Raw genomic sequence first — 25,797 nt, 5'->3', positions numbered from 1 at the left:
TAAATTTTTTTACTTTTATTAAAAAATAATCAGTTTTACTTAACTTTGTATACAATTGTAAATATACCAAATATACAAATATACGTGCTTTTGACGGCACCACTGAACCCACCAGTTCGTTTCACTAATATTTAATGAGCTCATCTTCAGCTTCTAAGAATATCACCAGGCTGTAAAAATTATTACTAAAATCATTGACAAAGTAAGAATTAATCAATTCTTTACCTAGCATCTCGAAATAACGACCTTTTTTAGAAAAGAATTAAAAAAATAGTGTAAGATTAGTAAACAAAAATAAGTATTTGATTATATAATTAGATCAATTATAATTATAAACAACTGATTTATAAAGATTATATAGATTTGATAAGAAACAAATAGTAGTTTGATTATCTTTGCTTCAATATTGAACAGAGCGAGTTCATCGTCTTGTTTAACGATCCTAAAATTATTGGATTTTCACAACTTTGTTATTGCAGTGGATTTGGCCAAAACATCAGCGTCACATTTTTTGTTAATGCAAATTCGGAAGATACAAAAATTCAGAAAGTTGGAGGGGAAGGGGAGTGAGTGAAGGCTAAATTTAAAAAAAGAAAAGATTGAAAGAAAGTTAAATTTATAAAAGAGAAGCAAAAAACTTGATAAAAAAAAAAATAATAAGTAGTTTTAAAAGGTTTTTATATATGTAAATATTTAAATGTAAAATAAAATCTAAATAATAAGTAGTTTTAAAAGGTTTTTATATATGTAAATATTTAAATGTAAAATAAAACATATTTCATTTGACACTATCTTATTTATCCCTATCCTTATCTTTCCATATGCATATTTGATATATGACAAATTTACAATTTTTATTGCTTTGATTAATTTATTTTTAAAAGTCTTGGATACGTATCTACGACATGAATACGCTAACTTTTTAGTAGTAGTAGTAGTAGTAGTAGTAGTAGTAGTAGTAGTAGTAGTAGTAGTAGTAGTAGTAGTAGTAGTAGTAGTAGTAGTAGTAGTAGTAGTAATAGTAGTAGTAGTAGTAGTAGTAGTAGTAATTTTTAGTTTTAAGAGGAATTGATGTTGTTCATTGTTTAAAAACTAAAATTTGTTTGTTGTTGGTTGTTTTTATTTTTCTAATTTTTATAGCCTGTTTTATTTTTTTAAAAGAAGTTGTAATGACTGGTAAAATAGTTTCTTTTTTAGTAAAGTGTTTCAGTTTTGTCTTTAGTCTTTTTAGAACAATTTAAGCAAGTATTGTTTTATTTTTTAGAGCAGTTAGAAGGAGCTGAAGGCCTTTTTAGTAAGTTCAAGTTTATTTATTGTATATATTAGTAAGTTTATTTAAAGTTTATATTAGTTCAAGTTTACTTATAGTTTATATTAGTAAGTTTATTTATAGATTAAGATTAATGTTTGTAGAAGGATTAATGAGAATACAAAAATTTTGTAAATAGGCAAGCTGACAGCGACTTAAGTAAGTTTTATGATTTAGATTATATTTGAGTATATTCTATTTAATATGCTATCAGTTCAGAAAAATAATCGAATAAGAAAAAAACCGAAAATAAAAGCTTTTGTTGGAGTAAAAGTTCTACAATCAAGATAATGATTTAAGGAACAAATTAATAAAGTGTAATATGTGTCATGAAAAAATAAATTTACACAAAATGGTAATTTAAACCAACAGAAAGCTTTTTATGTAAAGTGTTCTTTTGCTTATCTTCTTGCATACGATATTTTTATTGCTTATATTTTTACGTAAAAATTCTTAACTATAACTTTAAATTATTACTTTATAACTTTAAATTATTAAATATATATTGAATATGAATACTTTAGAATTCTGCTCATTTAAAATATACAAGTAAAAAGCAGATATATAAAAATACTTATAAGAACTCAAAATTAAGAATGAATAATTTATGTGGCTATGAAAATAACCGTTTTTAAAGATCTTCACAAACCATTTTTGGTTTCATTTCTAAAAAAAAATGTATAAGTGTTAATAGCCAATACTTTGTGAATCAAGGTCTTTTTTTTTTAAGAGATTTTATTTTCAAATTGGTTACATTCACTCTTAAACATAATTATTAATGTATTAAATTTATATATTTGTGAGAATCCTGCAAATTTCATTTGATGTAAATGCAATAGGGCATTGGAAAAGAGTTGTACAACTAAATTAACCTCTAGAAATGTTATGTAAAAAGTAATACCATTTTCTCTCATTAACAGAAAAGCACCTAAAAATGCATTTGTTTTTCATACAGTCTTTTTTTCATACAATCAAAGTTTGTTTCTTACTTTATATTATATATTCTGGAGCAATCTTGACAATTCCAAAGCTCGTCTTTCTTTTCAAATGCACTCTGAGATATTCTTTGACATTCACTGTGAAACCATTTTTTACAAGTAGAACACTGAGCCATTTGCCTAAAATAAATAGCAAGCATATTTTATAGGCTTTTTCTTCAAAGTGTTCATGCAATGACAATAACAATGAGAAAAAAAAAAGATGTTTTTTAGAATAAGATAACTTTTAAAACATGATACCTTTGAACTTGTCCTAAGAAAACTTATCTTAAATCTTTATATTGAATAATATTTATAACTGATTTTTATTTTTCATTTAAAGTAAAAAGTACTTAGCTACAACCATCTGAAAATAAACCTGTTAAAGATGTGTTCATCTTCATGTGTCCGAAACATACGACATGAGCAATGTAGAAGAATGCAAAAGTTCTTTGCTAAACATCTTCTAAACAAAGGAGGATTTTCAGTGAATGGAAATACATCTAACTGGCTGTTCAGTATACAGTTCAGGAGATGATTTCTCATTCGCCCTTGCTCAAACGTCATGCTAGTGGAAGGTTTATTTTTTTTCTTAAGGATTTGTCGAGCCCAGGCAATTGCATACAGTCTGCAATCAACAAAATTAGTTTGTTGTTGAACAGGATTAGTTTGTTGTTCAACAACAAAATTAGTTTGTTGTTGAACTTTAATAGAAATATACTTTTTATTGTAGTGTAAAATAGAACAAATTTGTTTTTTTGTCTCAACAGAAATAGAGCCATGGAAAAGGCTGTCAAACAAATAAATCTCTCCTGGCTCACAATTATATGTGCTCACACAAACCCAGTGGAGATTTCCATCGTGTAGAATTTGAACAAAAGGAGCAGACTGATGCATATCAAAAGCATTAATTTTTCCCTTTAAGGGATCTTGTAGACCAACATCAATATCTAGCTGAATTAACATCATTTGTAGGCTAAAGTGAATAATAATATCATTAAGCATTTGACAATTATCAATTTCAAAGAGTTCAGCATCTCGAATCAAAGAGGATTTGAGACTTTGAATATGCTGCAGCTTCTTTTGAAATCCATCATCATGAACTTGGCCTATAGTGGCTCTGCTATGTTCATTGCTTTCGCCAGTTTCAACTTCTTCAACTGACACATTATTTAACTGAACATCACTTTCAACAGTAACGATTTCACAATTTTCTTCAATTAAGTGATCTGTTATAATTTCAGAATTACAAGGATCTTCCTTTTTAACTTTCAAATACATTTCTGTTGAAGCTTTATTTTGGTCGTATATCACACCAACTCGTTTTAACTTTCTTTTGCGTCTAACTGGTAGATTGAATGATTTAGGAGAGTCTCAGTAAGCTGCACCTAAAGCAAACCAAGAAAGATTTTGCTTTTTGAAAATAGCAAAAAAGTGCTTGCATAGATATGCACTACGGAACCAAGATGGACAACTACAAGTTGGCAAATGTTCTGCATCACCAAGATAACATTGGTATTTAAGCCTACTGTTAAACTGAAATGATGGAACGCTATAAAGTTGGTATGTCAAAGCAGTTACTCCTGATAAATCCACACCATGTAACTTGTCAATCATTCTCATGCAATGATTAACCAAAGGTCGTGGTCGATTGGTTAAATAATTAGGAATATTTTCATGGTATTTTCGATACGATGAGTTTGCTCTTCTGTTTTCATCAACATAGCTAAAAATATGATGATTGCTTTTTATACACAAAATAAAATTCTGCTAATTTAACTGTTATTAACTATTCCAAGACACCTACAGTATTGGTAACAGTAAATATTATGAACAAAATTTTATAAAAGTCTGTTAACAAAATATGGATAATATAAGGATAGTAAATTCAAAAAGGATTCATGAAATAACTAATTCATCTTAATTTAAGGTTTACAACAAACAGTAACTTAATAGCAAATGAGGATATTTACTATTGTTATTTTTATTACTGTAACTATTATTATGATAAGCAATATATACAAACACAGAAATATTATTGCACAATTGTTAGAATTAGAAAACTTTGACTAACCTGTCATACTTGTGTGGAAGAAATTCTTCAATACAAACACTAAGCATAGCAGTAAGGGAAGAAGTCTTTCTTCTTTCTAAAAAACTGTATTTGAAACATTGATTTTGCCATTCAATTCCATTGTTAGTATTTACATTAAGCAATAATCGATCTTGTCGGTAGGCAAACACCCATCTCTGAGAACATGAAAAAAAAATAGAAGATAATTTTAAAAAATGTTGCAAAATCATTTTTTTAGATCTAAAAAATCTTACCTGCTGACATATGGCACATTGCACAACATGGACTCAAAATTCACAACATTGAATGAAAACATGTAAACATAGAAATTAATGATACAACTTGTACATGTACATTTAATTCTTTCTTACCTTACTCTATTTAATAAAATCTTGAATGCCATACAAGATTTTATTATAAATTGTGGCGGTGCTGTGACAAGATCATTAAAAATACTAAGAAGTAGTAAATGATTCCTTTCTTACCTTATTTACCACTGTTTATAAGATTTTAGTATCATCACCAGAAAGTTTTATTAAAATTATTACTTAGCTTTTTTGACAAGTGCCATAGTAAATGACATGAAAGTTATTAGTAAAAGAATCAAACATGACATAAAGAAAACCTAAACCGGAATCGCACTATTAAAAAAAATTCACAAACAGATCAAGTTGTACGTAGAATCCTTTTCTCTTTAAAACATTAGTACTTACCTTTTTGATACAAAACCAAGTGTTTTTTAAGTAGTCTATAAGCTTTGGATAATTTTTATATTCATAAGAATCTTTCAATGCCTTTACAGCTTCTTTACAATTTGGAATTGTTTTTGCATGAGCTATCCAACGGAGCATTATCTTGACATCATTTTTTATGGTGGAACAACCGTTAATGGATTTGGATAGCCATCGCTCCCAAGCTTGCTCTCGATGAAAATCACAGATAAATACACTACATTCTAAGGCATTATAATACATATACTTAAGAACTATTTTTTAACCTAAATAAACTTCTATACAAATAAAATATCATAAAAAGGACAACCTGGAAACACAGATTCAAGGGCGTTTATTTCTTCATTTGAATAGTCAGTCATAAAGAACTTTGGTTGGAATGAAGGATTCAATTTCTTAATAAATACCAAAGCTTCTGTAATTGCCTCTGTCATTTCATTTTCACAAACAAAGGTGGCAACTATTTGATAATCTATGTTTGTTTTCACAACCAAGAAAAATAGAGGTAAAGCATATCTGGTGGTTCTATATGTATCATCAAGAAGAGCTAGCTCGTTACCATATCGTAAAAGTAGCCTTCTTTGCCATTTATTTTGATAAACAAACAACAAAGAATTTTGAAGTACTAGATCATTGTCCATTGAACTTTCACCTTTCTGCCGAAACTTTATACAAGATTCTTTAAAGTTATCTTCCCATTCTGTAATCTTTTTAAGCAGACAGTCTTGGTCTATTAAAGAATGACGAAGCTTACATCTAGCTTTCATCATATGGTTTCGGATGATCTCATTGCGTGGGAAAAAATGTTTATTTGATGTAAGTGGCATTTTAGAGGAACTAAAATCTATGCTAACAAAGGTTTCAAGATGCTGTTTCATCTCTGGAACAGTATTTACACCAACTCCAACTAGTTCACCAATTTTAACAATGAGCTCATCTGAAACTGGCTGAGTGAAACCTGCTGCCTTTAAAAATCAAAAGTTAATGGTTTAAAAAAGAGTCATAATCAAAGTTATTCTTAAAATCTTATTTTAAAAAACTTACATCACCAACAGGATGATTTTTGTGAACTAATACATCAGATATTCTCAAAATATATTTTCTACACATAACAATATTTCTGTCTTCAGTTAAAGCCAATCGCAGATTTTTTGATGCATCTTTCCTTAGTCGGTCTGAATCCCTCTCAAGCTTTAAAAAAAATATGTCAAAAATATTTATAAACCAAATAATTGAAATAACGAACATAAAGATAAGCTTTATTAACCCATAACTGCCAGACATGCTTAAAGGGTCATAAAACTATGGATGTTAGTTGCAAGTTATTTTTTATATTTTTATCACAAATACTTTATTTCTAAATGCTTAAAAAATATTTCTATAGATTTATATAACATAGAAATTGAAATAATTAATAAACATACAAACATTATAAAGTACTACTGACAAAACTTAAAATTATGAAAAAAATACCTTAAATTCTGGAAACTCACAAACCTCCTTTATGTAAACCTTGGCAGGACAATCTAACTTCTTTGTAACCTGCAGAATAGTTTTAGGTTTTTGGAAAGAATGGTCTGCAGCCTAAATATTTTAAAAATAATTTAAATAAAATTAAATTGAGTGCCTGGTGCAGCACTTCTTCATTAATATCAAGAATATATAACTTCATTTTTTCTAAAATGTAATTTTTAAAAAACATTGTGATATTTTTTTTTAAGATTATGTAATTCATGAAATTAATTACTAAATATTGAAACTTAAACTTATAATAATGTCTTTTAAATTAGACTATTATACTATTTGCATGTAATTTATTTCCTCAAGTAAAATATATTCACACAAATGGAAGCAATCATTACGAACTTAACTCAAGACAGCAGACAATTTATAATGACAATTCACCAAGATAGTTGAATATGCCTTGAGACATCATAAAACACAAATAAATTTTATGCCTAGAAGACAAAACAAAATATCTCTTGCACATTCAGGGTTATGTTGTGATGTAACTTTAGACTTCCAGTATTTTCAAAATTAATTCTGTAGATGGTCTTGAAGAATCCTAAATCTAAACTCCAGCTGTTGTTTTAAGTTGTTGTTAAATCTAAACTCCAGCTGTTGTTTTGTTCTATGATCCAGCTGTTGTTTTATTAAGTTAATGAAAATTTAGATAAAAACATTTCTACATTTTATCTATTAATGTCATTTTCTCTCTTTTTTTTGATTGCACGCAATCATATGAGGGGAGATTTCTAGTTTAACGACGAATGATACATTTTTTAACATTTTCTTGATGCTCAGTGGTCTCTGTCGTTTTAATTAGCATTAACCAAGTTAAAAGCTCTTCCACTGCACTCTGTAATATGTCTGTTAATTTTTCTTGAAGCACTTTAATAACTAAAAAAATAGTAAAGCTGGCAGTAGTAAAAATCTGAAATTGTATTAAAGAATGAAACTCAGTATTTAGTTATAAAGCCTTATGTATCCCATATGTATGTATCCCATATGTATGTATCCCACATGTATGTATCCCATATGTATGTATCCCATATGTATGTATCCCATATGTATGTATCCCATATGTATGTATCCCATATGTATGTATCCCATATCCGAATTCTTGTCCATACATTCACTATAAAAACTTAGGATTATCATTCTAATAAATTATCACTTAATATAAACTTAAAATTGTCAAAAACTTACTGCTTTCTCATTTTGGTTTTTTCTATACTCTGCCTTTAGTTTAACATTTCTATCCTTCCCTTGATGACAGTCAAGATTGCGATGAGATGAAACAATAAATGGCACTCCAGTGTATGATAAGTCTTTATCTTCAAAATATACTTTATGATTTTTCTTCATTAATTCTATATTTAAAATAAAATATTCTTTATAATTTCAATATTATTTTTTTCTTTTTTGTACTTTATAACTATAGAATAAATAAAAAATTTAGTTTAAATTAATTTATTACGAAAGGAACGTTTTTTGTTTTTTTTTAAGTTTATCCATTAAGCGTCGTTGTAATTTATGCATTCTGAACTTAGTGACATTTGATATAATATTTGTTAATAAAACACTTAATACGGCAATGTTAAATATTATTATAGCAATGCAAAAATATTTTTTTGAAAACCTTCTTTGTTCTTCTCCATTACTTTAGAGTATGCTGCAACAAAATGGACTGTGTTTAATATTTGATGATCTTTAATTTTTGAACAAACATCTGCGTATGATGTAAGAATGTGCTTTTCCTCGAGAGTTTCAGTAGCATTTAAAGGTACACTTGATATTAGTGGTTCTGAATATAGAATAGAATTTGCAATATTATATTGTCATAAAAGACATTTATTATATCGTAGTCGAGGGAAACAAGTTATACTTTATTTATAACTTTACCTAACAAATCTTTTTGATCGATTAAAGAACCATTCTTACAAACATCAAAATTTCCAGAATCAACCAAAAAAAACATCCCCATTCATTTCCAGTGTTGAGTATTTTAAAAAGTATTTTAAATGAAAGTATTTAAAATACTATTTAAAATACTTTTGTATTATTTTTATTTTTATTTGAAATGGTTTTATTCATTAGTATTTTCAATTTTATTTCAAATACTTTTCAAGGCTATTTTTTATTTTGTTTAAAACACAAAATACAAAATACTTTTCCACCAACAGCAAATTAATTAAAACTTGGTTTCCAAATGTTCTTTGGCTGGATTGAGCTGCCTTGGACCACCCTTGGTAATGGTAATTTGTTATTTAATTACTATATTAGAGGGAACCAATCTACCAAAAATTCAAAATGGACTGAAATTGTAGAAAACGACTGAAATTGTAGAAAATGAAATTGCTGAGAGTGAACAAGCCGTCCCTGCCATACTTTGATGGAAAATTTTTCAAAATTATATCTAAAAGTAAAACTACAGGGGGTGTTAAAATTATTGCACAGTGTATGTTATGTGTTGGCAAAAAAACCTACAGTGGTTCACTGAAAGCAACTTCTAATTTTACTCAACATCTTCAGGTATGTATATAACTACAAAAACACTATATTATATTGCGCACTAAACAGTAAAAACGATAAACACATAAAGCAATGCTACAACATAACACAAATAAATGCAATAATCTCGGTTGATTGACTGTTGTTGTTGTTGTTGCAGAATGCTCATGGCAAAAAGCGAATCGAGGAATACAAGCAGCAAAAGGTTTAAGTTGCAAAACAGCGTAAGCGCTCGGTAGCTGAGATGGAATCTGGAGTTGGAGGTGGACCTTCTGTCGAATCTGGTCCTGCTTCTAAGAAGTTGAAACAAATACATATTATGCCTCGAAATCAAACATCCATTTCACAGGATGAAGTTGACAAGCTTATTGCTGACTACGTTGTGAAGGAAATGCGCCCCTTGATCACAGTGGAAAAGCCGGTGTAGCAGCTTAAAATAACTCCCTGTAAAAAAATACTCCCGGAGTACTTATTTCCTAGTCAAAAAGTACTCCCCCAGTCATTTTAAGCTAGTAAATAAATACTCCCTTTAGTAAATAAGTACTCCCAATGAGAGTACTTATTACCATTTAAATTAAATTCGAAAAGCAATCTTTTAATGACAATTGATTTTACATTTGTAAATTCTGTTTTGTGGTAAATTGAGCAGTATTATGTTATAGTTAAGTTCTTAAACTTATTAAAAACCAAGTGAACTTAGTAGTATATCAAGGCTGAAAAAGGATTTGAAGACATTGCGATGCATCGCTTGTCGTAAAATTGTTCCTTCAATATCGAAAGTAAATTTTACACACACTTAAAATAAAAAATGGCGAGACATGTTGATTTTGTTGCAATTGAAAAGTACCTTAAAGAAAAAGTTTATCCTCTAGAAATTAAAGCTGATAAAGGAAAGAAATCTAATTTTCGAAAAGCTTGCAAAAATTTTAGCATTTTATCTGGACAATTACTATACCGTAGCAAAAAGTTAGTCGTTGCTTGTAAAGATCAACAGCAAAAGATAATATCTGACATTCATTTTGGTCTTAGTGAAAATTCCAAAGCAAAAGCAATGGCCTCGCACCGTGGAAGAGATGCAACTCATCACAAAATCTTTAGCAGGTTTTACTAGCACAATATTAAATTCGACGTAGAAAAGTTTATTCAAAAGTGTGATCAATGTCAAAAACATGGTAGAATAATAAGTTCTTCAACAGAACTGCATTCCATTCCAATTGTAAGTAAAGCAATGGAACAAGTTGGAATTGATGTTGGCGCTAATTTACTTTTCTACCCCCCTATTTTTATTTTTGATTATGATAGAGAATTTTATCCTGATTAAGAATCGTATAAAAACATACACCTGAAAACCAAAGGAAAGTTCTCTAATTTGATGTTGAAGTGTCAAAAAAATATACCAAAAACGCTAATATTCGCCATCTTTTTTTACAACACTTTAAAATTTCACTATTTAATTACGCCGCCTGGTTTCTGTAGTTTAAAAGTAATTAAAATTCTCATGAAAATTCAGAAAGTATTCATGAAAATTCCGATGCAAAAAATTTGCAAAAAACAAAATGTAATTATAAAAGACTCTCTCTATAAGAAATGTTTCTTTATTTCTGTTTTAAAATTAAAATGGCGAATGCTAGACGACCGACTATTATTGAATTTGATAGCCTTAATTTACCGGAAATTGGTCGCAGGTTTAAAAACAATAATAACGAGTGTATCCGTTGGTGCAGGGAGTTTGGTTTACTTGCTATCAATATGGTCTGTCCTCGATGTAACATCCAGTGCAACGAACAAAATAGTGATAATGTCGATGGAAAGATTTGGAGATGCATGCAAAAACAATGCAAAAAGAAAATAAGTATTCGTGTTGGGAGTTTTTTTGAAAGATCTCAACTGAAACTTTGGCAAGTAATAGGTATTACTTATATTTGGACTCGTAGCGCCGGAAAAAGTCGTGGCCTTTCAGTAGAAGACATTCAAAAGGATTTAGAAATTGGTAGCAATAAAACTGTTGTTGATTGGAATCAATTTTGTAGAGACATTGCCGTTACTTATTTCCTTAATAACCGTGTGCAATTAGGAGGACCAGGTTCAATAGTGGAAATAGATGAATCACTTTTTTCAAGAAGGAAATACAACCGAGGTAGAATTGTGGAAGATCAATGGATTTTTGGTGCGTACGATATAGCGACTAAAGAAGGGTTACTCATTCCTGTAGCGCACCGCGATGCTGCAACCTTACTACCCATCATCATACAATGGATTCGTCCTGGAACTGAAATATGAAGCGATATGTGGGCAGCATACCGAGGTTTAGCAGCGCAAGGCTTTCAACATGGTACAGTAAACCATACTTTACATTTTGTTGATCCCGCAACAAGTGTTACAACAAACAGGGTTGAGGCAATGTGGCAAAGAAGCAAAGCCAAATTTAAAGCTATGTTTGGGCCCACAAATCGAGAAATGATTCCCGATTATTTGTCAGAATTTATGTGGGCGCAACGTTTTAAAGAACATTCTTATTTTCACTTTTGGAACCAAGTTGTAGATGAATATCCCGTTTGAATAATATTTATGTATATTTTGTATATTTTAGATAAACATTTGTTTATCTAAAATCATTAATATATTTTTAAAAAAGTCTATATAATCTGAAAATAAGAAAAAAAGTTATTGAAATTCGAAGTTTTTTCAAGAAAAAAATACTTAAAAAGAAAATACATAACAAATTTCTCTATAAAATGTTTTAGCGAAATAAAAACCGGGCTATAAAGTTTTTTTAATAAATAATTTCATGTTTACTGCATGATTTATTAACTTAGTAGTTTTGTAAAAAAAGATGGCGAATATTAGCGTTTTTGGTATATTTTTTTGACACTTCAACATCAAATTAGAGAACTTTCCTTTGGTTTTCAGGTGTATGTTTTTATACGATTCTTAATCAGGATAAAATTCTCTATCATAATCAAAAATAAAAATAGGGGGGTAGAAAAGTAAATTAGCGCCATTGATGTTTGTAATTTGCCAGAGGTTGATGGTTTTAAACATTTAGTTGTCTGTATAGACTATTTCACAAAATGGTCAGAAGCTAAACCTCTTAAAAACAAAACTGCTGATTCAATTTCACTCTTTTTATATGAAGTAACCTGTCGACACGGGTGCATTAAAATACAAATTAATGATCAAGGAAGAGAGTTTGTAAATGAAGTCAGCGAAAAATTGCATGCAATGACAGGAACTGAGCAAAGGGTAACTTCTGCTTACCATCCCCAATCTAATGGCTTATGTGAGCGTCAGAATAGATAAAAGAAGCATTAGTTAAAGTTCTTGATGAAAAAGCTGTAGAATGGCCCTACATTATTGAAGGAATTTTATTTGCACATCGTGTTAGCAAGCACACTTCAACAAAATATTCACCATTTTTTCTATTATATAATCGAGAACCCACTTTACCTGTAGATGTTAAATACGGAATGGTTGATATTAAAAAGCATGACATTGAAAGTTTTGACAGAGAAACTTTTGATGCAGTTCTTACTTCTTTTATTTCTTTACGAGAAAAAGTTTACCATACCGCATTCAAAAACATTCAAACTGCTCAAAATAAACAGCAGAAAGATTATAATAAACGCCATCAAGCACCTCATTTGATTGGAATTAATGATAAAGTTCTTTTAAAAAATCAAAAAAGGATAGATAGAAAAGGAGGAAAATTTTCATTTAAATGGCTTGGTCCATATACAGTACATTCAATTTCTAAAAACAACTTGTGCACTTTGGTTAACCAAAAAAATACTACTCTAAAGAAAAAATACAACGTTACTTTACTTAAGCCATACATTGATAAAAATAAAAAGTCATTATATAATGATATGTTGAGTTCTTGTGTTGAAACTGAAGAAAAAGTTACAGGTTTATGGTGCATGTTACCTGACGAAGTTGTTAAAATGATATTGATTAGTGCAGTGAAAACATCCATTATTGTTACGGAAACATATCAATCATTGTATCATACCTGTAAGAGATTTAAAAACATTTTGCAACAAAAAAAAAAAGTTTCTTCTTCCGCGTATTTTCCTTAAATTTCAAGATCACGAACTCTCAAGTTTAATGCAACGGAACATTAGAATAAAAGTAAGTATTCAAAAGTTATTAAAAATATTTGGATCTTTTAGTGGAGTTGCAGCTTGCTTGAACAATATTGTCAATAATGAAAAATGGAAGTCTGCATGGATTATCATTTGTGCAGAAAAACATTCATGGTTTACAGTTGAACAAACATTTTGGAAATCACATCAAATAATCAATTCAGTTGACTCAAAAAAGGCTTTAAAACCTCAAAAACTATGGTTAAATTTTCCAAATCTTTATCATCTTAAAAATGAAGATAAACAGATTTTGTTGTCTCATAATTCGTGGCTAAATGACAACATCATGGATGCTGCCCAAATGCTTATTTGTAAACAGCTAGGACCAAATGCAGAATTCCAATCTGTACTAAATTCTCAAAAATGTTCAAATAATCCATACCAGCCAGTCAATACTGAACATATTCAACTTATGCATAATGGTTCATGCCATTGTTTTCTTACATTTTGTTCTAATGGAAGAGTCAATATTTGTGATAGTCTTTATGATTCACTGAATCCTGTTTCTTTGAAATGTGTTCAGTCTTTATATAAAAACAATGTTAATAGTAATGAAGACTTACTTATAACTTTTCTGCCTGTACAAAAACAAACAGATGATTTTAATTGTGGATTGTTTGCTGTTGCCTTTGCAGCCGAATTATTAGCAGGTAAATCACCTATGGAAACGAACTTTGATGTATTGAAAATGTGGGGACACTTGTTATCATGTTTAAAGTCTCAGCATCTTTTACCTTTTCCTCAAAAGAATTTTTTTTGTTTATAAATATTGTATTCAAACACAATAATTACAACTGTAAAACTTTATAAACTGTAAATGATTACTTTTATAATTATTTTTTTGTACCAAAACCGCAGGCCAAAAATAGTGCTGGGTTCCAGTATTAGCATTTTTTTAGAAAAGAAAAATTAGGAAGAAATTTTTAATAAGGGATTTTCTCATGATAATCCCAAGGAATCATAAGGATTCTAAATACTACAAGATATAACTGTTTAAAATAAAAATAAAAAATTAACCATGGGAAACCCAATAAAATGCCGATTAAAGCCGATTACCAAAAAAAACGGTACAAGTAGAAAGAAAAAATATCCTCTTGATAAAATTTGGAGGTGCCACGGTATTTTTATAATATTTTTGAAAACTTTAAAGGAAGTAAAATAATAAAAGATGCAACCTCTTTTCAATGTAAAAATACTGTAAAAACCATCTGTTTTTTAACCAATGTTGTTACGCTTAAAATTATTTAATCAGTACGCATCAGAGAGATGCGACGCGCCACCTCAAATTCAGTGTTATATTTATATATTTCAAAATTCAACTTTAGGGGAGTACTTATATCCTGGGGGAGTATTTTTATCCCAGGAAATAATTACTCCCGTGAGTAATTATTTCCTAGGATAAAAATACTCCCGGAGTACATATTTCCTAGGAAATAAATACTCCGGGAGTATTTATTGACGGGATTAACTTTAGACTGCTATACCGGCGTTTAAAAATTTGATCCACGGACTCAATCGCAATGTCAGTATACCTTGTCGCAAAACATTAGGCAAGCGATTAAACGCCCGTTTGCAAAAAATGCGTGATGATAAAAGAACAGTCTTCAGTAAAGTACCATTTGTTTGTACAACAGCTGACATTTGGTCAGTGAACCAAAAGAGCTACTTAGGAATGACAGCTCACTATATTGATATTAGTACTGAATGCTCAGTATCACGCATATCTGTTGCTCTTTCCTGTCAATGTTTTTTTGGAAGTCATACTTACGACTCAGTGGCTGCAATGATCTCAAAAATTCATAATGATTATGGGTTACACGTGGAAAAAATTACAGCAACAGTAACAGATAATGCCTCTAACTTCAGCAAAGCCTTCCGAGAATATTTTGTAGATACTAGCAGTACTGCATCTGGTTCAGGGATCTCTGCAACTGCTGAAGAACAAATTCAGGAAACAGGAACTGGTGATGATGATGAAGCAGAAAATTCCGACAATGATGTTGAAATAGCGGACATGACTGCAGTCCTAAATTTACCAGTTAGCGAAGACACGGATGATGATACTGAAGTTGTTCTGCCTCACCATGAAGCTTGCAATAGTCACTCTCTCAGCCTCGCATCAACTACTGATGCAGATAAAGCATGTGATTCTGATGCTAATTTCAAACGTCTTTATCGAGCTGCATTGGCCAAGTGTACCAGCATTTGGAATTTGCTTCATAGAAGTTCCAAGGCATCGGATGCTGTGAAAAAAATTATCGCAAGGGCAATACTGATACCAGTCCCTACACGATGGAACTCCCGGCATGATGCATTGAAATGCATTCTCCAGTTGCAAGATAAGCTTGGAGAAATATGCGACGTTTTGAAGTTGCCAAAGTTCAAAAAGAAGGAGTTAGAATGTCTAGAAGAGTATGTAATGATAATGGCTCCTATTGCTGTTGCCATTGACAGGTTACAAAGTGACAATGTGTACTTTGGCGATGTATTTCCGACGCTGCACACTGTACAGCAGAAGTTGCAGGACCTGCAGCAGAAATCACTGAAGCATGCTAAGAAATTTGCAGAATCTATGCTTACAAGCTTGAAAACAAGACTTGAGGTTCATCTATCATTTTCTGAACATAATGCCAGCAGGATAGTTGCAGCAGTATCGCATCCCTACTTCAAAATGAGATGGGTTCCGAGTGATAAAAAAGATTTCTGTCGTGATCTCTTCGTTCGTGCAGCTAAGTCTCAGCAACGACAGTTGTTGGACAGAGCTAATACTATTTCTGACCCTGACCCACTTCCAGGTACTCAATCAGCTAGTGGCATTGACATGAGTGATGATTTTTTCTCGTTTAGCGAAATTAACATTGCAGAACAAACAACAGTCAACAACGAATGTTTATCGTACTTAAGCGACTCTGGTACGGATTTTAAAATCTTGGCAAAATATGAAGTTATAAAACACGTATTTGTGAGGTACAATACGACCTTACCTTCATCCGCACCTGTTGAGCGGTTATTTAGCACCGCTGGACAAATTCAGACGCCACGAAGGAACTGTCTTAGTGATGCAACACTCGAAAAACTGTTACTTTAAAAGGCCAATAAATATTGATTTAAAGGTTAAATTATGTCAATAAAGTTGTGATGTACGATTCGAGTCGCTACAATTCCAGTATTTTGTATTTTGTATTTAAAATAGTTTTATAATGTATTTTTATTTGAAATACTTTCCTTGTATTTTATTTTTATTTTCATTTCAAATACTTTTTAGGTAGACTATTTTATTTTTATTTCAAATACTTTTAAAAAGTATTTTGCCCAGCACTGTTCATTACAATATTAGTTTCAAGCATTTTAATAAAAAACTTAAGTTTTTAACTTTAACAGCATTGACTACAATCTAATACTCGTTTTTTTTATTTTTATCGGCTATCGTCGTTTTTTGTTTTAAATATTTTCCGGAGTCTGCAATTTTCAAATTCTGCGAGACGTCCTTTTGAGACTAACTAAAGATCGCTAACCAGTGTAATGGTAGCGCAAATGTAGAGTGTGATAGAATGTGAGGTAGGACTGTCAGTGTGTAACGCAGATGTGGTAAAAGCGCGATAGGAGCATCAGACTTTTTAATAAAAAAATTTTTTTAACGCATATAGCAATAATAAAGATATTATTAATAATAATAATATTGCCTTACTTAAAATGAAAACAAAAATAAAAATACTTACGATTGATTTTTCTTCTCCCACTTATTTTTCTTAATAATTACTCTCAATTATTTCTCATCAATAAATATATTCTCCTAATATTAACTCATACAAATAACAATACATTAATACTTATAACAACGTAAATTGAAAGTTACTCATATACAATTCCTTACCAAATCCTTCTCATAAGTTCCTCTTTAAATTGTTCATCAATTCTTTTCATTAAATTCTCTTTAAATCTTCAAAAATCCTTTTCTCATAAAATCCTCTTTTATAATCTCTTAAAATTCTTTTCTCATAAAATCCTCTTTCAAAATCACTAAAAATCTCTTAAAACTTTTTCTTTCTCTTTTAAAATCCTTTTTTATAATCTTTCATAACTCTTTCTTAATACATCTTCAAAAATTCTCTTTAAAACACTTCATCAAAATTTTCCCGAAAACATCACTCTAAAGAGAGGTCTCAAGAAAATCTACTAAAATCTTTCTCAAACAAATAAAAAATCTCCCAAAAAAAATCTCCAAAAAATCTAAAACTAAATCTCCAAAAATGTCCACAGGTGTTATTTTGAATTCTAGGGTAGAACTTAAAGATAATGTTTACAATTTTCTTCATCTTCCCTCCTCACAATAATAATAAAAATGAAAAAAAAAAAAACAACAAAAATTAGAAGTTTCGCTCTTAGAAAAACAAAAAATAACCTTAAACACACAGTATCTATGAAATATCTTTGTAAACTGCACTATCATCTAATATGAAGCCTTTACACCAATAAATAAACAAAAATGCAAGAGCAAACTAAAAGCAAACGAGCTGATACGAATTGGGTTCAGATCAGCATACAATATAAATAAACACGTTAGATATCTAAATACAAAAATCTATGTAAAATTTTGATAAATATTGCTTTTGTTTGTTAAAATAGTGTTTAGTATTGTTTGAAGTTAGACATTATTTTATATAAAAAAATAATGGGAAGCTATTATTCAAAATCTGTTAAAAAAACACGAGTTTTAAGAAGTGGGCTAAAACTTATTCCCAGTGGATCTTTTTTTTTTTTTTTTTTTTTTCATTATTTAGATATTTTTTTAAAAAAGTAGGGTTTTAAAATTTTGTATAAATAAGTTTTAATATTGTTTTAGAAAGGCTTTATAAGGAGTGTTTTAAACAGAGTTTTTTTTATGTTAGTTGATAAATTACAAAATGGAAAATTGAATAAAGGCATAGAAACCTGCAAAATTGAAAATTCGGCTCAAAAGTATTTGAAATTACTTTAAAGAAACAGATCTGCCTGTTATTATAACATAGATAACTGAAATTAAGTTGTGTTTGGTCCCGCAAGTTACCCATTATGTTTTACAGCTAAAATCAACATTTTATTGGAAGTTGCTAGTGTGATTCTAAATGTCAAATATTCAAACTTTATCTAAGATTTTCTCTTTAATATTACCCTCCGGTTGGATATACCTTAGAAATGCCTCTTATAAGTTTTCTTGGATTTGTGCGAGGAATGGATTTAGGTCTTAGTTACACTATCGCTCAGTATTTTTGAAAATAAAAAAACACTATTTTTCTTACATTCTAACGCATTTCATTGTATTATAACTTAAACCATTAATGTGCATAGGAATCTTAAGTTCTGAAGAAATTGTTCTTGGTTTTAGAGATCATTTGGAAGATATCAAAAATATGCAACATCAGTGCAATGTTTGTTTAAATGTAATGTCATTAAATCACGTTATACAACAATCCCCGACATTTTTTCATGTTTTCAAAAAACTAAATAAAACTGAATTACATCATTGTTTCTGTTATGTCACTTTGGTTAAAACTTTCGCTAAAAAAGTAATTTCTGACTGGATAATGATTGAGGCGTTTGTGCCATGATATAGGGATAAAAAGTAGAAAAAGAAATGACTAATTAATTGTACAAATAAAATCCAAACCTTTAGTTTCCTTTATACAAACCATGTCAGGGGCTGCATAAAAGAATCTACTGTAATACTTGGGTATAATTCAAGAACTTTTTAGACAAATTATAACGTTAGAAAGGCTACTTCGACTTTATAAAAAGTACAAATTGTTATTTCGTTGAATTTGTTTTAATTTGACCCATTGAATACTCTTTTCAAGCTAGACATTTTATACGAGGTCATTCAAATTTTATTCAGTGCGAATTATATTTTTTTATTATTATGTAAACGTAAAAATACGAACAGCTATTTTCTTTTTAAACTTCATTTTAACTGGATTTAAGTTGATTATAAATTTCCTAATCACTGTTTACACTGGAAGCTTTTACTAAGTAATAAAATAGAATCTCTTATAAAAGCTGAATTTAAATTACGAATTGTGGAATTTACTGAGATTAATAGTTACTCAAAAAGCTGCCTGAGGAAATATTAATGAGATTTTGGTTCAAGACTGGTGATGAAATAAAAATGAGCTCTCTGATACCAAGATCAGATACCAATTGTACTTGGCAAGAAGATGTAGCTTGTTTGTAGGTTTACGAATGGTTTTTCCAGGGAAAAACTGATTTATACCCACAAATGGATCTATTTGATTTCAAGGCGTTGAACTGAAAAACTGTCTAATAACAAAATCACCTAAATTTACTACCAAACTTAAAATCCTTGACGCTTTGGAAAAATTGCACAGAAATTGAAGCATAGAGACTGTTTTTGAAAGAAGTGTTTTTGTCGTTAATCTGCGATAAAATTCTGGGTGTGATATATTTTAAAAAATGGAGTTTTAGGTGAGATCCCAATAAGATTTAATTTAGCAGGAAATCAAAATGTGAACGTAACTGGTGCAAAAACTGTTAAGATTAAAACAACTGGACAAAAAAACTTGTTATGATATTTACAAACGAAAATCTCTACCTAAAAGTGCCGTATTTTTAGAAATAAAGGTGAGCAAGATGGAGATTAATCAGCAAGAGATATTATTGGTATAGACATTTTAAGAGTTCACTTTACTGATGTTTGTAACAAAAATACAGTTGTTATCAAAACTGACCTTGCTATAAGTCCAGAAGGACTCATATCTGTACACCAGCTACTGGATATTTGTATCAAAAAATATCAACATCACAAGATGTGTGCTGAGTGAATAAATTCATGTTCAGAAATTGTACTTAAAGGAGCCAATTTAAAGTAACCTGAAAAAACCCTTGTTGCTTCTTGGGTAGACGAGGCTAAAGTTGAACAATCAATGATGCTATGGAATTCACGTTTTTGAAGAATTTTACCTAGAAAATTTTTATCTTCTACTCAAACTCAATCTAGAAGATTTTCTTAGATAACATCTTATGACTATCCATTTCTTGAATGCAAGATAAATTAGTAAGATACAGAATTAATTCGAGCTGTTCGATGAAAATTGAAAAGTTGTAAGGACACAAAGTTCTTGCTGGATTTTTAAATGTAACCTGTTTATAAGGCCTGGGTAAGAAAGTTGATTTGGTTTAATTGTAATCGGCATAGACCTTTTATTTAATGATTTTGTAAAACTCGCGTTAAGTACTAAGTTGGTAGGACTAATATTTAACACACTGCAAAAAACGTTTTGTGAAATTCACAAAAAATTTGGTTACTTTAACAAAAACATTTGGTGACTATTTATGCACCAAATGTTTTTGTTAAAGTAACCAAATTATTTAGTAAAATTTATTTTGTAAATTTCACAAAATGATATTGTAAATTTCACCAAAAATATTTGGTGCATAAATATTCACCAAATGTTTTTGTTAAGATAAACAAATATTTGGGTAAATTTCCGTAAAATTACCTTTTTTGTGTGTGGAAAGTTAACCAATAAATTGTCTTTATTTTCTAAGACAAAACGGAACTTTAAATACCTCGCAAAAAAAACTAAATTATAGGTAATATAACTCTAAAAAACAAATAATATTTCCATTTGTAATATTATAGTATAATTATCTATACATATTATTTTATTTATACAGTCGACTTATAGATTTAACTCAGAAGCCAATTCATTTGCTTTCGGACACGATACGTCAAAATCGGGGCAATTAAAACGATATATAAATTTTTGTAAAAACATCCAAGCTGGAAAACTTGCAGTATTGTATTCCTTATCCAAGATCTAAAGACAAATAATTGAAAATGATAAAGAATCATCAATAAAATCTGTGCGCAAGAACGCAAATATCAGTAATAACATTAAACTCACTTGAATCAATTTAAACGAAAAATCCATTGCTTTCATGGGGGTTTCAAATGACCACCTGTGATTGTTGTACACAACAACAGCAATGTTTGGTGGTACAGCATAAACTAAAGGTTGAAGTGTCAGCTTCAGGTCATTATATAATATCCTAATGTTATTAATTGTCTGCTCAGCATTTTCAACTGACTGAAAAAATAAACAAATAATAATAATTAAGCAATGTAGGTAACAAAATAATTATTTGAATCAAATTTTTTAAATTTTGAATCAAATTTTAATAGTTTATTTATATTTAATATACATACATTGGCTAGAAAAAGAAATGATTCGCCACATTCTTTAACACTTGAAATCCAGGATTTTCTCTTTGCTTCTTCACATAAACGTACGGAACGTTTGCAGCATGTCAATCGTACAATAGCCAAAAGAGCAGCAGTCTCATCTTCTACCCCTATAATATGTACATATATATATATATATATATATATATATATATATATATATATATATATATATATATATATATATATATATATCCACATGAAGGTATATATATAATTTTTTTATTTTCAGTTTAATGTACATAGGTAATTTTCCACCCTCTTCAAAACTGTCAATCTGTCAGATTGAAAGCTGTTATTAATATATTTATGCTAATCATAAATTTGAATTTAAAATAAAAAAACTAACCATCTTGCATGGAATATTTCTTGGCAACTTGGCCTATCAATTTTTTTGCATGTAATGGGATTTTTTGAAACAAAAAGTTGTTGCAATGCTCATAGTTTTTCTGCAAGCTTAATTGAGTAAAATCGATATTTACCTATAAAAAAATACATTGTTTTGTATTTGCTGTAACATATAGTCAGTAATATATAGACATGTAATAACATATAACAAATATTTAAAATACTTACCAATGCATCTGCTTTTAGATCCAAAAGAAGTTTAGAATTCTGAATGTCTTTGGTGCCTGATTGAAAACTTTTCAACCTAAATTTCGAAGTTGATTTCCATTTCTGGCACACTGCAGTCCATGGTTGACTTTTAAATTTAAGCCAATTAAGGTCATCTTGAATTTCTTCTTCTATATAAATTTTAAAATGTAAAAAAAAAAACTTAAATTTTCTCTATTATATGATATAAAATTGTACAAAGATGAATATACATTTTATCAAAATATAACTTATCAAACAAAATTTCAATGATTAATTATATATATATATACAAAATTTACTAAAAATATAAAACACAATATACTACTTATAAAAACTAAACCATATAAAGCATACCATCACTAATATCATGTTCTTTAATTAATTGTTGGTCATTAGAATTTTTTTAAATACCCACTGATTTAATATTTCGCCATGTGTTGCGAAGCTTTTCTGTCAATTTTCCACCAGCTATAGTTTTTTTATTTGTAGGAGCAGTATACCATGTTTCCTAACAAAGAAGAAATTAAACATAAATAGCATTAACAGTTTCATTAAAAATCATAAAGATCACATTAACTGATAGCTATGAAAGTTACTTACAATCTTTTCTGAAGGAAAATGTGCAATAATGGCATTTGCTGATTCACAGACATCTGCATTAGTCGGACGACACTTACAAAACAATTTGAAAGCGATTTATGTATCAAAAATATGTATCTGCATTACTCTATACTACCATGACATATATTCATATGTCATGGTAGTATAGAGTAATGCAGATACATATTTTTGCTGTAGTAATAGATTGACAATAATATTTTAAAAAATTTGAAAACCAAACAATTTTTTTACTTACTGTAAACCTTTCCTTTGAATAATATGATTGACTACTATGCCAGCCAATTTGTTGCGTAAAGCAAAGGTCAAATTTGAAGCACTTAACACAATCATCCCATCTGTGCAGAACTTAGGATCGGAGCTAAGCCATTCTGTTAAATTCATAAATAATATTACAGTGTTACTAAACAAAACATAACTTAAAAAATTATCATATTTATGATACAAATGATACATTATCAATATTGCTAATTAAGTATTATAACATTTTCTTCCACAGGAATTATATAGTTATAGTTAAACATTATAAAGACAAATACATCAAACCTCAAAGAGAGTATTTCTTTTATGATGAAGTACAGTTTTTGATGCAGAAACTACTTTATAAGTTGAATCTTGGAATGGATTAGCTTGCTGTATGCAATGTTTTTTCAATGGGCTCATTACCTTGTTATTGTACGAACTGAAGTCTATTTCACTTCGGCTCAAAATAGCTGGTTCTATAATCAAAATCATTATTCACATGGGTTGCAAACAGTAATACTAGTATTGTAAGAGTGAGAAACATTATAACATTAAAAAAATCAAGTGTTTTAAGTATACTCTTTTCAAAAATTTAAAAATGTTACAGCTACTAAAAAATGTTATAGCCACTGAAGAACTTTTTTTTTTTTAATATGTAAGACAAATACTAAAAGTAGCATCTCCATTTTCTTTTGTACAGTTTTGAAGTTCGAAGAACATGCTAGACATACTGAGAGAAGCTAAATATTATTTATAAAACATTAGGTATGTTTTTTCAAAAAATCTTATGTATGAAATATTAAAAATATAAAAACAAGTAACAAGTAATTTGACTATATAATGATCTGCTTTTCATTTCACAACTTATTGTATCTTTGTGAATTTTGAAACAAGACAAAAAGTAATAAAAATAATAAAAGTACTGGATAATGTGTTCTGTATTGAATTGGTCTTAGAGAAATGAGCTAACTCAATATCTTCATCAAGATTGAAATTATCTTCCACTATAGTAGATAAAAAAAATTGTGCTATATGTGATATTTCCATAATTATTTAGAAACATTATTATATAAAAATACTTAATCAAAATACCTTTATGTAAAACTGGTGCATGATCACAATAGGCACACAAATCAAAATCTTTCTCTTTTGTGTATTCATCACAATCACAATCACAATCTCCTTTGAAACATTGCATTCTACTTCTTCCTTTTTTATCCTTCATTTTTAATGATACTTTAAAAATAAAGAAAAATAAAGTAACAGAAAAACAATTTTTCATTATCTAAGATTCAGGGATGCGGAGTCCCAAAAAGGACTCCGGATTTGAATGCCAAAAAAAGATTACTTCATCCTATTTTTTTGGTATCCAGGAGCTCTAAAAATATAAAAATGGACTACTAATAGGAAAAAAGTTAAGACTTTTAGGTTAGAGGAAGAATCATTACAAAAGTTACTTGGGTTTTGTTACTAATTCCTGTTACAATTGATGACACAAAGTCTGAACATGCATGCACAATTTTTAATGTAGTGGTTAGGGGCAGATTAGAATAACTTCTTAGTTTAGAAATAAAATTAGCAGAATCTTCGAAAATACCATCGATTTCATCAAATCTAATACCAAAATTTGACATATTATCAGTCCAAACAGGTTCGGTACAGTGAACAGCTCAAGACAAGTTATTCGAAGAGAAACATCGTTGCGTAATATCTGCTTCTTTAAAAGTAGGTCTTTCAAGAACTTCTTGATGAGATTTTTCAATATGTTTTGCAAGACTTTGAAAAGGATTATATTCAATCGGACAACCATCCTGACTACAAATTAATCTTTCGCCATAACTAAGTTTGTTGTGGAAAACTTTTAAATGACATTTCTAAGAGTTGCTGGAGCTTGCAGTATATTCACAATAAGCACAGTTAATCATAATTATAGTGACATTAATAAATTTTTGTGTTCTGTTGAAACTACGATGCCTAAGAATTAATAAAGAAAAAAAATGGCGACAAAATCTTGTTTTTTTCTCCTATTATTTGCAATCCTGTCAGCGCTTTTGGTGAAAATAACAAAATAAAATTTTGTAAATTTAACCGAATAAATTTGTTACACTTTGCGCAAAGACAAAAAGTAAAACTTCATCAAACCAAATAATTTGGTTAAAATAACAAAAACAATTTGGTAAAGTTCACAAAAGATTTGGTTTGTTTTACCAAACAGGTTTGTAGCTTTTTTCTACTTAACCAAACATAATTGGTTAAATTAACAAAACAAATTTTTGCAGTGCACCTAAATTGTTGAATGTTTTGCTTAAAATTGAGAGCTTTGTGAAGTCGGTAAGTCGTAAGAGTTTGCAATTTCACAATATTAAAAAAAAAATTTTTTATTTAACCAACAGTTGTAATTACAGAAAAATTTGAGTGCACCACCTATAAGAAAATCAAACGTCTTTCTGTTTCAATAATGACGCAACACTCCTTAGAAAACTGTAAGCTCATAAACAATTTATAAAACTAGGATTTCATCTTTCTAGAACCATCCCAATCTAATGTATACCAGCCCAATTTAACACATACCACTCCAATCTAATGTATACCACTCCAATCTAATGCATATTACTTTAGCTTTATAAGAGTAGCAATAAAAAATTAAAAACAATAGTAAAATTTCCATTTTTGAAAAATTCTCGAATGTTTATATTTTTTAAAAAAAGAAAACAACAATGTAACAACCATGTAACAACTATGTAACAAATATGTAACAATTTTTTTTGTTAACGGACAAGACTTTTCCTAAAGACAATTTTTATACAATTTTTCATTTTTTAAACTAAAAACCTTATCACTATAAGAAATCTA

General features: G+C 29.2%; 2 protein-coding genes and 2 pseudogenes across 4 annotated transcripts; 1 reads left to right on the top strand and 3 right to left on the bottom strand.

Moving 5' to 3' along the window:
• Positions 1-3,663, bottom strand: LOC149885069 (uncharacterized). Its single transcript, XM_090095519.1, has 3 exons — positions 2,666-3,663; positions 2,299-2,427; positions 1-577 (listed from the first exon to the last, which is right to left on the bottom strand). The coding sequence occupies exons 1-3, from the start codon at positions 3,565-3,567 to the stop codon at positions 460-462; spliced, it is 1,149 nt and encodes a 382-aa protein (XP_089951645.1). The 5' UTR covers positions 3,568-3,663; the 3' UTR covers positions 1-459.
• Positions 3,631-8,614, bottom strand: LOC145182921 (uncharacterized; annotated as a pseudogene). The gene is made up of 9 exons (XR_016454650.1): positions 8,497-8,614; positions 8,234-8,398; positions 7,801-7,964; positions 6,565-6,675; positions 6,136-6,282; positions 5,402-6,056; positions 5,074-5,315; positions 4,361-4,536; positions 3,631-4,012 (listed from the first exon to the last, which is right to left on the bottom strand). The product of XR_016454650.1 is annotated as an uncharacterized LOC145182921 (transcript).
• A 2,108-nt stretch (positions 8,615-10,722) lies between these two features.
• LOC149885068 (uncharacterized) lies at positions 10,723-11,385 on the top strand. Its single transcript, XM_090094612.1, has one exon. It carries the CDS (start codon positions 10,723-10,725, stop codon positions 11,383-11,385), a length of 663 nt encoding a protein of 220 aa, XP_089950738.1.
• Positions 11,386-20,814: 9,429 nt separating this feature from the next.
• On the bottom strand, positions 20,815-25,474 carry LOC149885067 (uncharacterized; annotated as a pseudogene). Its single transcript, XR_016454880.1, has 11 exons — positions 24,037-25,474; positions 23,868-23,948; positions 23,248-23,420; positions 22,936-23,072; positions 22,684-22,755; positions 22,438-22,591; positions 22,063-22,232; positions 21,836-21,968; positions 21,451-21,596; positions 21,149-21,331; positions 20,815-21,061 (listed from the first exon to the last, which is right to left on the bottom strand). The product of XR_016454880.1 is annotated as an uncharacterized LOC149885067 (transcript).
• Between the last annotated feature and the right edge of the window lie 323 nt (positions 25,475-25,797).

Source organism: Hydra viridissima, unplaced genomic scaffold (assembly GCF_058129835.1).
Source record: "Hydra viridissima isolate aposymbiotic clone 2 unplaced genomic scaffold, HvirCarnegie_v1 scaffold_8, whole genome shotgun sequence".
Classification (NCBI taxonomy): Eukaryota; Metazoa; Cnidaria; class Hydrozoa; order Anthoathecata; family Hydridae; genus Hydra; species Hydra viridissima.
This window is presented reverse-complemented; position numbering and strand designations above follow the sequence as displayed.